General features: G+C 45.4%; 1 protein-coding gene across 3 annotated transcripts in view; it reads right to left on the reverse strand.

Moving 5' to 3' along the window:
• Positions 1-14,837, reverse strand: part of MYZAP (myocardial zonula adherens protein) — a 90,052-nt gene that overhangs the window by 47,807 nt on the left and 27,408 nt on the right. For all 3 annotated transcript variants that reach the window (XM_053223968.1, XM_027067353.2, XM_027067355.2), the window contains exons 4-8: positions 14,634-14,726; positions 10,731-10,844; positions 6,745-6,897; positions 2,511-2,636; positions 1,363-1,491 (exon numbers count right to left, since the gene is read on the reverse strand). In XM_053223968.1, the coding sequence (XP_053079943.1) occupies positions 1,363-1,491; positions 2,511-2,636; positions 6,745-6,897; positions 10,731-10,844; positions 14,634-14,726 (615 nt within the window). The remainder of the gene's footprint in view (positions 1-1,362; positions 1,492-2,510; positions 2,637-6,744; positions 6,898-10,730; positions 10,845-14,633; positions 14,727-14,837) is intronic.

The following is a 14,837-nucleotide window of genomic DNA, read 5'->3' on the forward strand; positions in this document are numbered from 1 at the left end:
GAGAGGCACGATTCAAACCCTAGGCTGCCTGATTCTAAAACCTGTATTTTTAGCCACCCCATGGGCAGTCTCACAGAGACGGCATCCTGTTCAAAACACAAGCTGCCCACTCACTTTGTGCTTGTGCGTGGCAGGAAAATCTGTCATCCACAGGGAGCACTTGCATGACTAGTATCTTCTCTTGTTTCAGGGAAGCAGAATGTGGAAGAAAGCTCACCTATGTTCTACAAAAAATGCCATCATGGCACAATCTTCACGACTACCGCCTCCAACCTATACTGATGTAAGTTGTAAACATACAGCTTTACCCTCTTCTCTTCAATAAAAGATAGGATTGTTTTCCCAAGGAAGAGAGGTGAGGCAATAATGGATCCTTCGCTTTTCTCAAGTCTCTCCCAAATAAAGACGCCCCCACAAGCCCTGAAGCTGAATCCAGAACACTGAATTTAATGCCATTCCCACCCTGGTTACACCTCACCTTGTCCGGGGACTGTACAGGGGCCTATGTTGCAGATACCAGGGGTAAGCAGACCTCTCTCAGAATCACTGGAAGCCTAAGTGTTGACCTTGCTCACACTGTCATTATCCCTTGCTCATCACCAGCCTCAGAATGCTCAGCATGAGTTACTGGGTACTTCTATGTCACGGTCCTGGCAGGTCACTGCTATTCTGCAGACCCACACGCTGGTAAGAGCCAGCCTCCAGAAACCAGCCACAGCTTTGGCCTAAACTACCACTCCTCCCCTAGAAGTCAGCTGTCACCTGCTAAAGTTCCCTCTTCCCTCTTCTTCTTTCCTGCTTTTTCTCTTTCCTCTCTTCCACCCCTTCTTCCTGTTTTCCACTTTCTGCCTAATTTCAGCTCCCTCCCTTCTCTAAATTGGCTTCATTATCTCAGCTCATCTCCCGCCTTCCACAGCCTACTCCCATCCCCACCCGCCCACAAAGAAAATGTGGTCTCCTCCGCTCTGCCGTATCAGAGAAAAGCCAACCTTTCAGATGCATGCCCAAGAAACAGCACACCCAGGGTGTTGATGTAACATTTAAATAAGGTTTGGTTACTCAATGAGTAAACGAAATTCATGCCTGGGACCCCAGCAAAGCAGGGTGCTAAAATATTAATTTTTATAAATGATTACAGGTGGAATGTTTTTTAAAGCATCAAAATAATTACCAATGAGAGTTCTGTTGGACTTCATGCTTTTCTTACAGCTTTGTCTTTCCTGTTTAAATCACAAATCGGAGGGATGGGAGGGATGGGTGCTGAGGGCTTCTCACACCTTCAGACAGGCCTGCAGGGGACTGCAGAGACGGGGTAGGGGGGTCTGGGCAAGTGGGTGCTGGGCCAAGAGCAGTGTCTGTTACCTTTTCCATGCGCTCAATCAGCCTGTCCAGCTCTCCAATCTTCTGGTCCTTCTCCTCTAGGCTGATCTCCGCCGCCTCCATCTTTTTATTGGCTTTTTCAATAGCTTTCAGAAAACTATTGGTTTCTTCCTGCCAAAGAAACACACCGTCCTCAGCACAGCCATGGAGTCTAGGCTAGGCTGCTAACTAGGGTCCAAATGGTGCTGGCCTTGCTAAATCATGTCTCTTTAAAAGCATAGCCTTGGGGCTTAGCAGTGTTGTGAACTCAGATCATGAACTCAACTCCCATGATTCTGGTTCTCATACGTAAATAAAGAAACATCACGTGGCCTTTTAACGGGCCTAGTTATATTTTCTCCTTTCTCCCTACCTGAGTCCTTATGTCTGAAAAAAGAAAGAAGTCTACAAATGTTCTTTCTCCCTTGACTGGATGCTTGAAGGGTCACTGTATTTGCCCACAGTGCAAAGTGGAGCAGGGGCCACATGTGGAATTGAATGCAGAATGTCCAGACCGTTCTCCCACAATGCAAAGCACCAACTCAGGCAACCATTCAGACATCTACTGAGCTTTAAGAACACAAGATAAGGCAGCCACAGACTCCCTGCCTTCAAGGAACTTGTACTCTCTCCTAGAGAACCCAGGATGGGAGACGGACAGTCCAACTCTAATAACAGGAACAACAGGATGCCGCAGCAAGGAGCGGAGAGAGAGCGGGGGCTTCCCAAAGACAGCAGACACTTCTAGTGAGCGGGAAAGATTGCACTCACCAAGAGGGTGGCATTTTCAAGGCTTTTCAGGAGCTTAGGTGGGAGCAAGGGCAGGGGAGGAGGGTATTTCAGGTGGAGAGGAGCAGGTGGGGGGAGGGGGGGAAGGGCGTGGCTGCAGGTAAGTCAGGGACCTGCCTGGAGGCTGGCTGGAGTGTACTTGGAGGCAGAGACTGGGGGCCACTGTGGGAAAAGAGGGGGATGAGCAGAGGAAGGGAGGGAGAAACGGGGGAGGGAGTGAGCAAGTGAATAAACAACCTGCCCCTTGCCCGTGTTAGAGTCCACGGACTCCCCTCCAAGCAGAAGCCCTGCTACGCAAGCCTCGCCAGCAATAACGAACCCGGCGCTCCCTGCTGCCTCCTGGGCAGCTGTGACATACACACCAGCAGAGCCTCCTTCTCGGCACTGTGCTTCCGCTGCTCTTCCTGCAGCTTCTCCTCGTACTGGCTGTACAGCTTCTTGGTCATCTCTCGCATCACCTCGGCGTTGGCTTCCTGGGAGGATTCCACCTACGGAGACACCCATCTCAGAGCTCCAGCTCTTGCAGGTTCCGGGGGAACAGCACCTTTTGCACCATGTGTGTCACCTGTGGACACACGCTGGGGTGAACCCCCGGACCAAGACTCTGCGGGAGACAGAAGCAGCAGGAGCTAACGGGAGAGGGACCCCGTTGGGAGGAAGGGAGAGGGCGAGTGGAGGGGCAGAAAAAGAAAGAGCAGTACCTCACACTATGGTATCAGGACAAACACATTCCACACGAGTGACGCTTTCACAAGACAGAAACATACCTAAGTATCAGCCCTGGTTCCCAAATTTAGCCTTAAATTGAATTCTCTCGAAAATGTGTCCACGATTTGCTATCTTCTTAACCCCTTTTTCTTCAATGACTTTTCCTGCCTAATGTCTTTTGATCCTGAAGTTTTATTATCTTTTATTCTATCAATTTCAACAAACTTTTTCTCTGGATAATATTTCCATGCCCTAACTGGCATCAAAACGATAAGCTTTTTTAATTCTCAAGTATTCTGTTGTGGGCCCAAAAATCAGTACATTATTAGAATTGGGTCACAGTGTGATAAATTATAAATTCAAAAAAATTCATGGGGTGCCTGGGTGGCTCAGTCGGTTAAGCATCCAACTTCAGCTCAAGTCATGATTTTGCAGTCCATGGGTTTGAGACCTGCATCGGGCTCTGTGCTGACAGCTCAGAACCTGGAGCCTGCTTCAGATTCTGTGACTCCCTCTCTCTCTGTCCCACCCCACTCACACTTTGTCTCTGTCTCTGAAAAATGAATAAACCTTAAAAAAAAAATTCAAAGGTTACCTGTAGAAGGAAGGAAGGAGTAAGAGAGGAAAGGGAATATTACAGATACAGATATTCTATTTCCGAACATACTGTTTTGTAGATTTGACTCTGAATCACATAAACTGTTTATCTGTTACCAAAAAAAATTAAATTCTGAGAAATTACCTACCAAGACCATTCAATGGGCAAAGAATAGTCTTTTCAAAATACAGCACTGGGACAAGTGGATAGCCATATACAAAAGAATGATGTTAGAAACCTAACACACCATATCCAAAAATTAAGTCAAAATGGATCAAAGGTTTAATCATAAAAGCCAAAACTATAAAACTCTTAGAAGAGAACATAAGGTCAATCTTTCTGACCTTTGATGAGGCAATGGTTTCTTAGATATAACACCAAAAGCACATGTGACAAAAGCTAAATTGAGGGGCGCCTGGGTGGCTCAGTCAGTTAAGCGTCTGACTCTTGATTTCAGCTCAGGTCATGATCTCCTGGTTTGTGGTTTCGAGCCCCACAACGTGTTCTATGCTATCAGCACAGAGCAGAGCCTGCTTGGGAGTCTCTCTCTCTCTGCCCCTTCCCCCCCACGCTTTCTTGTTCTCTCAGAATAAACAAATAAACTTTAAAAGTTAAAAAAAAAAAGATAAATAGAAAGACTTCATCAGTATTTAATATTAAAACTTCTGCGCTTCAAAAGGATACCATCAAGAAAGTGAAAAGACAACCCAGATAGAGAAAAGATCTGCAAATCACATCTCTAATAACCTGTATCCAGCATATATAAAAAGAAAAGTACAACTCAATAATAGAATATAAATAATCCAATTTTATTTTTATTTTTATTAAAAAAAATTTTTTTTTCAACGTTTATTTATTTTTGGGACAGAGAGAGACAGAGCATGAACGGGGGAGGGGCAGAGAGAGAGGGAGACACAGAATCGGAAACAGGCTCCAGGCTCTGAGCCTTCAGCCCAGAGCCTGACGCGGGGCTCGAACTCACCGACCGCGAGATCGTGACCTGGCTGAAGTCGGACGCTTAACCGACTGCGCCACCCAGGCGCCCCAATAATCCAATTTTAAAATGGGCAAAGGAACTAATAGGTATCTTCTTTGGGAAGATACACAAATGACCTATAAGCACAAGAAATATGCTCAACATCATCAGCTATCAGGGAAACACAAAACCACAAAGAGACAGCACTTCATACCCCTAGGATGGCCACAAGCAGTGAGACAGTAACAAGTGTTGGTGAGGGTGTGGAGAAATCAGAATCCTAGGCTGCAAGTGTATTTCTAGATTATTTTTCAAACTGTTTGGCTTTTTTCCCCCACCATGTGTACCCGGTACTTAAAATTTTGTTATGTCAGAGAAGCCAGGAGGGTTTTGAAGACATGTTGCCCACATGAAGTTGAAGCTGTCCCATTAGTATGCTGGCCCAAGAGCACCTAGGAAACACTTCAGCTCATATAAGAAAGCTGGAGTCAGCCTTTCTACCTTGTCCTTCCCCAAATATTGCATTTGGAAACATTTCCACTTGATCTGGGGAACACTAAGCCAGATCAGGCTAGTGTTTATGTGCAGGTCCAGCTTAGGAGATAAAAAAAAAAGTCAGCAGAATTGTGGGTAAGCAGGGCAAAGGCTGGAAGCGGCTGGTGTTTGCTTTCTGGATATGTAACCTCTGGATAAGGAAGGTATACTTCAACCTCAATAGGGTACATGACGTTTATTTCTAAGATTTGACAAAAGTCTCTCTTGTCACCCTCTAATTCAACCTTCTCCATCACTGGAGAAGTTCTGCTGCAAGGGCCACAAAGTGGGATACCCTGAACAGCGATTATCATCAGCTGGGAGACACACAATGTGTCCTGCACCCCATCTCCACTGTGCACACAGACGTCTAGAAAGGGCTCTGTCCCTCCTGTCCTGCTCTGCATCTAGGTCGTGTGAAATACTCTGAGTCCTGCAACTCTTTCTGTGGGGGTTGGGAACACTAGTGAAGCACAGCATCAGCCTCTAAAACAGGCAACTGAGGATGAGATGTAGCATAGAGGCTTGGTCTCCGTGGAAGCAGCCAGACTACCACACTGCCTAATGATGTCCCTGGATGCCTGACACCACACCGTCCTGGAACACACAGGAACGTACAGGGCAGACATGTATGGTACGCACTGAATACATGCTAGTGGGATGAACGACTGGATCAAGATCCTAAGCTGAGAAAAAGACTTAAAACAGTAATTTCGGGGTTTTTCAGCAACACATCCCTTTTTTTCAAAGTAACTCTTACTCAGAAATACAATATATGCAATAATAAAGAGAAGAGCTGCCCTGTTTGAAGCAAAGCAAAGAGGAGCTGATCTGCTCTAGAGCTACCTGGTCAGGGTGGCTGGGTTGGGCCAAGTGGACTGTGATGGCACGAACCCGTGGGATGAGAATCACTGTGACTACACAGTGTAGGGTGGCAGCCCCCCGCCCCATCCGAGGCAGCCCACACAGAGGGGGGCCACATGACCACATGTCCCAGTTCGTCTCCATAAATCAATTCTTAATAGCACCACCTTTCATTCCCAAATGTATTCTGCTTTGAGCAATGAATTATATGGATGTACTATCTATGAGGCATGCTCCTCCAGGGCTGCCTGATGCTGTGTGGAACGCTTTTTAAAAACCACATACTTAAGTAAAAACAAATTCATTCCGGAAATAATTTGCTGAGTGAATCCCATGAGCCATTCTTGGGTCTGCTCCTGCCAGTGGGTAGGAATTCAATCTTGGGTCAAATGTGGAAGGGGCACTAAGACCTCCAAGGCATTAGAAGCCCAGCTGAGGAATAAGCCCAGCCTGGTGGGCAAGAGGAACACTGTCCAGAGCCGTTGGTCACCCATCAGTCTTCTTCCTGCATGCTCTTAGGCTCTTTATTATCAAACCAGACAGAAAAACCTAGAGATATCAGAGCAAATCTAAACAGTGGGGCTTCTGAAGTCCTAGGTCTGTGGGCACCCCCAGTGCCCTCTCCATATGAAACAGCAGTGCCATGGTGACTGCCTCAGCAGCCCTTGAGGCCACTGGGGCCAGGAACGAGTGCCCACTTGGGAGTATTCATGGTGCACCCCAATCTGGACTGACAGTAGGGAACACAGAAACCCCCTCGGTGCCTTCAAGCCACACCCGGTGGAGCTGGCCACTAAAGGGAAGGAAACGCCAACTAAGAAAACAGAGAAAAGGAGATGGAATGTTGAGGCTAGGAAGAGAGAGAAAAAGGAAAGAAGAGAAGGGTCAGGCGGAAGTCTCTGCCTCTACACGTTACCTTCATTTTCAGCAGCTGGTTTTCAACTTGCGCTGCCTCCAACTGCCTCTGCTTTTCCCGCAGCTTGTCCATGGATGCTTCATAGGTCTGCTGCAGATTTCTGATCTGGTCCTTAATGTTGCTATTTTCCAAAGTAACATCCACGAGGGTTTTCTAGTGGGATGAAAAGAAAGCAAAACCAGATCTGGTGGTGTGAGACGATATGGCCAAGTCATGCACCAGGACATCCCTTTGCCATTAACCATTGAGACAGATGTCAGGCCCCAACAGTTGCAAGCCGGGACCCTGGTGTCTAAGGGGCTGTGGGTTCCCCCATAGCATAGTCAAGAGGTCTGCAGCTCTGTAGTCAAATGGGCCAGCAAGCATCCCCCATGACACCCCACAACCTCTGCCCACACCGCTTGCCACTGCTTAGGATGGACGGAAATGGATTAAAAGGAGACTTTCCAAGGAAAAGTATTCATAACCCATCATTTCACATGGAAAAAAATGGGTTGGAAAATCGTGGACAGAACAATCCTATTTTGAAAAGGAAAACGTATAAGCATGTGTTCAAATGTGTTTATGCAGAGAAAAAAAATTTTAAAGACTAAGATCCATATCACCAAAATCCAAATAGTGGTTATCTCTGTGTCATAGGATTATGAAGGATATTTATTTCCTTCCATGTGTCTTCTGTATCTTTCAAATTCCCACAACGAAATAAAACAAAACACATGTTTTGTAGAATGAAGATACTCCCCTTTTCCCTTAAAGAGGCTGTCACTTCTGTGCTCAGAGACCCCCAGCCAGGACTGCCACTGCATGGTCGAGGCTCCTGTAGTGCCAGCAGATGCTTCACCTTCTCCTCTTAGGCACAGAAGGGTGGCAATGAAGGAGTCACAGAGAACAGAGTTTGGTGACCCAGACAAGGGCCCCAGAAGTGTCAAAAGCCCGTTGATTATTACTCCGGGCCACCCACCGGATCAAGAGTGATTATACTGATAATTGCTATTTAATGCTTTGGGTTCTACTTGGTTAACTGTCCGTACACAGAACAGCTTCCATAACCCAGAATTCTTACCACTGAGCCTTAGTTATGGGCATTATCTAACACCTCCCCAAATCATGTTCAACTGTCAGGCAGAAGATCCGGAGACTGGTGTTGGACACACGTCTCAACACTTTTGTCCTTTTTGTAGATGATCAGTCTCTGAAGCCTCCTCAAATCCTTAGCCTCCAATTTGGATAAAAAGCCTCCCATTCCTAAACTGACTTTAATCAAGAGCAAGGATTTTGGATGGTGGTACAAAGGCATTAAAGAAAATAGAGAAGCCATTTGGAAGCACAGAATCAGAAAAATATTTGAGCTGCAAGGGGCTTTAGAAACCACCTGACCTGGCCCAACCACGCCCTCTCCAAGGCCCACCGGCATTACAGATACAACTCCTGTGCTCATGAACGTACATCTGGACCAAGAGGCCAAGGCTCTAGTCATGGTTCTGCTATGAGGCAGACACCCTGTTCAAGTCATTTCTCTGCTGGCCTCGGTTTATTTATCCATAAAACAAAGGGACTGGAGATCATCTCAACAGTTCCTTCCACTTCCAACATCCTATGATATCAAACCAACAGTCTGGTCTCTCTGTCAATAAAAATGAAAACAGAGGGGCGCCTGGGTGGCTCAGTCGGTTAAGCGTCCGACTTCGGCTCAGGTCACGATCTCGCAGTCCGTGAGTTCGAGCCCCGCGTCGGGCTCTGGGCTGATGGCTCAGAGCCTGGAGCCTGTTTCCGATTCTGTGTCTCCCTCTCTCTCTGCCCCTCGCCCGTTCATGCTCTGTCTCTCTCTGTCCCAAAAATAAATAAACGTTAAAAAAAAAAATTTAAAAAAAAAATGACAACAGAAGAGGTCGGGGTCTTGCAGAAATAAGATGACAACTATCTTCAGATCGCCTGTCTGTGAGATGATGCCTTTCTTTTCTCCATTTTCTCTTTCCCCTTCTGCTTCTAACTTTTAACAATAATTTTTAATCTTTTCATTATAAAGCTCTGCTGTTTGCCCTGGGCCAAGACAGTGGATCACAACTAGGAACCAGTCAGGGTCCCTGGGTTATAGATGACCCTGTGCTAACAGCTGACCTCTGAAGTAAATGCCTGGGGTACCAGTGAGGATGACAGAGCAGAAGTATGGCAGGGACGAAACACCAGAAAAGGAGTATCAGTGCAGACCAGGTCTGATCTCAGATGAGGTACAGCACTTCCTGGATGGCCAGGAATGAGAAGATGTCCAAGAGAGAAGGAAAGGGAGCCTTTCTAAGACCAGTTGATGGCTGGAGAAAGGGAAAAACAAAGGCTTCTGAATAAACTAGAGCCAGAATAGGGGTTGGCCTGAGGTGGGGGAAAACTGGCATGCACTAAGAAGGAACAGGAAAAGGGTGAGGCTCAGAGACCCAACCAGAAATGGCCTCCCAGGGAAGCCTGCGTGGCTCGGTCGGTTAAGCGTCTGACTCTTAGTTCTCACACTTCGTAAGATCGAGCCCCACATCAGGCTCTGGGTTCCTTAGAGCCTGCTTGGGATTCTCTCTCTCCCTTTCTTTCTTTCTGCCCCTTCCCCATTGTGCTGTCTCAAAATAAATAAAAACTTAAAAAAAAAAAAAAAAAAAAAGAAGAAGAAGAAAGAAAGAAGCAAATGTTCTCCCAGACAAATCCAAACACAACGCCCACCCAGGCCCACTGCTGGACAGTGGCCTCACTTTCCGGTTGGTACTACTGCCATAACACTTGTTGTTAGGGAATATTCGGTTCATAGGGAAGTGGATAATCCCAACATGAAAATGTGCGTACTTATCTGATAAGTTATTTATACAGAACCGGAAAGGATAGGAAATAGCTGTGGAACCTTTAAGAGGAGGGTAAAAAGATAAAAGCCACATAAACTTGGAGGAGAGGCAGAAACTATTGTTTACATATTCGGAAGCTAAAGCCAAGGGAAGCTGTTTCTGGTGAACATAACACTTTGTTCTGAACAGTTTCAAGTTAATTTGCATAGGACATAGAGGACTCAGTTCGAAGGGTAACAATGGGTAACACTGGAGTGGTTAACTCCTAGCAAATCAGATTAACCACGAGAGCAATCCTCTGGAAGTGGGTTAACAGCACAGTCTTTCTCTTCCCTGTCTGGTGCTATAAGATATTCCTTGGGCACACGATTTCTTTTACTGGAAAATAATTTCTGGGGCACCTGGCTGGTTCAGTCAGTTCAGCTTCTGACTCTTGATTTCAGCTCAGGTCATGATCTCACAGTTCGTGAGTTCAAGCCCTGCGTTAGGCTCTTCACTGACAGTGTGGAGCCTGCTTGGGATTCTCTCTCCCTCTCTCTCTGTCCCTCCCCTGCTTGCTCCCTCTCCCTCTCTCAAAATAAATAAACTTTAAAAAAGGAAGGAAGGAAGGAAGGAAGGAAGGAAGGAAGGAAGGAAGGAAGGAAGGAAGGAAAAAAGAAAGAAAGAAAGAAAAAAAAGAAAAGAAAAAGAATTTCTAAATTTGGAAAAAGTGCTTAACAGCCTCTGAGAGTTACTTGCCATGAATAAATACAGACTGTCTTTGATTAAGTCTGCCTTCTCCATGCTTGGGTGGAATATCCTGTAACACTGGGGCTGCAAAGAGCAGGAGCTGCTGTGCTATTTAAGGCACTGACACTTATGACCACGGGGGCACCTCCTGGAGAAAGTGACACCTCTGTGTGCAACTCAGAATCTGAACCCCCATCTTAATGATGGCAAAGACAAATGCAGCTCAAAGGTTTAGAGTCTCAGCTTGGAAGCGCCTTCTTTAGTTTCTTTCTCTGGCTTCCTAGCAGGGTCTTTACTGTGGCCATGCTTGAAGGAACTGAATAATGAACTGAGGACATCCCGTGGTTTACTCTTCTACAAAGGCACAGGGCCCACGTGTGGTTCAGCGTGCTCACCCTGTCACAGAGGGCACCGGTCTAACAGTGAGCAGATGAGTACCTGCAGGCCGATGGAGTCCGATGCTAAGGCTGAGTTCATGGCATTAAAGCTGTCCAGGGCTGACGACTGTGTCTGGATGTGATTCTCTAGATACTCCTGCTGAGCCTGTGAAACCTGGACAGGATGTCAAGTGGTTACACAAAACCATATATACCAGCAACAATCTTAGGTTACGCCGGAACTTTCTCCTGACAGGAGCCACATCCATTTCAGTGATGTGTCAAGTACAGCTTAAAATTACAGTATCAACATCTGCATGACCCGAAGAGAAGACAGACAAGAACGCCTTTCCTTTGTATAGTATTTACACGTTCACCCGCGGGGCCTCACTTAGTCCTCACAACATCATGCAGCAGCCAGAACATCCCCTTTTATACAGAGGAAACAGAATCAGAGTTAAGGGATTTGCTCCCCAACAGCTGAGCAGTGGCACAGCTGGAACGAGAACCCAGGTCCAATACCTTCTCGGGCCATCTTGCTCTTTCTCCTCACCACAGAAAGAACACACTCGGGGCTCACGCAGTCCTAAGGGTTGTTTCGTGGCTGTTGCTGTGTTACCTTTGTTGGGCGTGTGTGTTGAACATGTTTGAGACTGTTTCATCAGAGACAGTTCCACCCCACCAGTCCCAAGCTAGACCTTAAAGGAGGGCTGGACATACAGAAGCAGGGAGGCAGAACTAGGGGGTGAGGGTTCTGGGCAGGCTCAAGGGTAGAGCCCTGCGTGGTGTGTGGGAGCCACAAGCAGTCAGAAATGACCGAAGAGGAGGTACGCTCCAAGAGTGGGAGGCAGAGTTGACACGGCAGACCAGGACCAGGAGCGTGTGGCACGTTCTTGTTCACGGGTGTGTTCACACAGCAGGAATTTAGGAATCTTATTCCAACTGTGGAATGTGGGGTGGCCTGGAGGAGGAGAAGACTATAGGCAGAGAGACGCATTCCCATGACCATTCTCACAAGAGAAAATGAGGGTGTGCAGGAGACGGTAATGGAAAGCCAGGGGCAGAGACTATTTGTGCATCTATTGCAAATCCCATCCCCTGGCTTTAATTACAGATGTTGACGTGTGTCAGTGGATGGCAGAGTGAAATTTCCACAAGTATGTGAGAATTTCACAAGTGTCCTCCCACAAGCCAGTGAGAATGGGCTAGGTGGGTATGTTTACACAGTCCCACGCCTATCGTCAAGGCAGCGGGTCTTACCTAAGCAGACCATCTCGCAGCCAAGCCATATGCTAAACCCTAATGCACAACTGCTGTACCTATGCTTCCTTCCTGCAGAAACTAATTTTTATGGAAAGTAGGTCATATATGCATGGGCTTTTGTTCTTCAACACTGTGAATTGCAAATATAAAAAAAATTTTTTTCTCACAGGCATTAGTTTGTTTAAACCACAGAAATGTTATTTTTTCTTAAATCTGTAATACATCCACACAGTTCAAACACTTACAAAGTATAAAAGGTACACATTCAAATACATCTATCACTCCCATCCCATCTACTCAGGCACCACCTTGCCCACTCTGATCTTCAATCAGGAATCACAATTATTGAGAGGCACCGGGGGGTTCAGTTGGTTAAGCATCTAACTTCAGCTCAGGTCATGATCTCGTAGTTCAGGGGTTTGAGCCCCCTCATCGGGCTCTCTGCTGTCAGCACACAGCCTACTTTGGATCCTCTCTGTCCGCCCCCCTCTCAAAAATAAACATTAAAAAATAAAAAAGAATCAGAGGTCCCTGGGTGGCTCAGCCGGTTGAACATCCAACTTTGGGTGACACCCTGTGAGTTTGAGCCCCGCACTGGGCTCTGTGCTGACAGCTCAAAGCCTGGAGCTTACTTCGGATTCTGTGTCTCCCTCTCTCTCTGCCCCTCTTGTGCTCGTGCTCACTCGCTCTCTCTCTCTCACAAATAAACATTAAAAAAAATTAAGTTTCTGGATCATCCTTCTAGTAACTACTTTTGCACCCGCAAAACTAGCGAAACACTTATTTTCCCCTTCTGTTTTACATAAGTGGTGGCTCATTGTAGGTATTGTATCTTGCTTTTTTTTTTTTTACCATCCACTCTGTATCTTTGAAATCTTTCCATATCTGTTTTTGAAGAGCTTACTTGTTCTTTTTATTCTCTCCTCTCCCCTCCCCACCTCCTCCCCACCTTCTTTTTAAATTCTGCATATTCTACTGTAGGATCACAATTTATTTTACTTTCCCCTTCTTCATGGATGTTTAGGTTTCCAATCTCATTACTGTTACAAACAGTGCTGTGATAACTACTTTGACACGTAGGTCATTTCACAACGTGAGAGTTTATAGAGTACGTTCTTAAGAACGGAATTGCTGAGTCACAGGATATAGGATGTGGCAGATACGGCCATTTTGCTGTCCCTGGGAGTACTACACAATGACATCCTATCCAGCCACCTGACTGTTTGTCCACAGCACTGCTAACGATGTCTTGTCCTGTTCCTGCAGGTGTGCTGAATTCATAGATAAAAGTTCCATCTCAGGCTGGTTTGCGTCTGCATCCCTCTTATTTGGAGTGGGGTTGAGCATCCTGTCAGACACTGAAGAACTCTTCACCTTCATCTTGCTGTAGGTTACTTGTAACAAATATTTTGCCTATTTCTATGGCTTGTGGCCTTTTCTTCTTGATGCCTGGGCACTTTTTTGAATACTCAGAAACTTAGCCTGTTATCTAGGAGACGAAGGGCAAATCAGTTTTCCTAGGTTTGTCCTTGGATTTTGACTAGTGGCCCTGCCAGCACACGTCTTTCATGTCAGCGTAGTCGAAATTACCAAACGTTTCTTTTATGGTCCTGAGATTTCATGTCAGAGTAATAAAAAGCCTTTTTCACCCTTAGAGTATAAGAGAATTCAAATATATTTTCTTCTGGCACTTTTAAGTTTTACCTTCAATATTTAAATCTTTGATCTCTTTGGAATTTATCTAAATGTAAGTCTGTCCCAACAGCATATGCTGACTGGTCCATTTTCCTCCCTTTATTTGAGATGTTGCGTTTATAATATATTGGGGTAAATTTCTGGGCTTTTTCATGGATGCTTATTTATTTATGTGCCAATATGATACTCTTCTAATCTCTGACAGTCTCTCAGTTTCTTGTAATATTAATCGAGCTAGTCTCCCTCGTTGTATTTTTCCCCCCAGAATTTCAACTGTTCATACTTATTTTCTGTATACTTTGGAATCACCTAGACCAGCTGTAAAGACACAACATAAAATAAAAATCTGTTCGTATTTTTATTGGGTTACATTACATTTGTATATTAACCTGAACAATACTGACTGATGTTGGTGTTTCCCGTCTGAGCACATGGTATGTCTTTCCTCTTGTTAGAGTTTACTCCTAGGTATCTGGTGGTTTTCTGTTGCTCTTATTACTTCTAACTGGTTGTTTTTTGTAGGATGAAGTCCATTTGTTTGTATCTATCAATTTTTTTATCCTGCTACCTTACAAAATTATTTTTTATAGTAGTGTTTTTTTCGTTGGTTCACTTGAGCTTTCTGGGTATATGATCATATAGTTTGTAAACAGTGACAGCCCTACATCTACCCTCCCAGTTTTTATACCACTAAATTTATTTATCTTGTTTAGTTCCATTGGCTAGTTCTTAGGTACAATGTTAAATAGTAACAATGATAGCTGGCTTCCTTGTCTTGTTCCTGACTCTACAGGGAATGCTTTGAAGGCAAAGATTATTCTTGCCACAAAAAATATTCCTCAAAATAATAAGCTTAATTCTGTGATAAAATCTCAGTTCACTTAAAATAGGATGCCATTCACAAAGAACATCATAAACTCAGATATGTTCAGGTACCAGCCACTGGGAGGCAGTTCTAAGACCTACCATCCTTCCATATTTCCAAGTCACTGGGACATTGACTTACTGACAGTTCCTGGGTGAGCTGTCGAATCTTCTGTCTCATTTCATCATAGTCTCCATACATTCGCTTCCTTACTTTTTCCAAAGTGGCTCTCACCTGCAGCCCACAAAGATGCTGGTTAAAGATCAAGTTATAACACTTTTACATAAGACTGCCAAAACCCTAATTTAAGGGTTTTAAGAAACCCTAATGGGAAGACGGGCCCAC

The sequence above is a fragment of the Acinonyx jubatus genome, chromosome B3 (assembly GCF_027475565.1).
Source record: "Acinonyx jubatus isolate Ajub_Pintada_27869175 chromosome B3, VMU_Ajub_asm_v1.0, whole genome shotgun sequence".
Classification (NCBI taxonomy): domain Eukaryota; kingdom Metazoa; phylum Chordata; class Mammalia; order Carnivora; family Felidae; genus Acinonyx; species Acinonyx jubatus.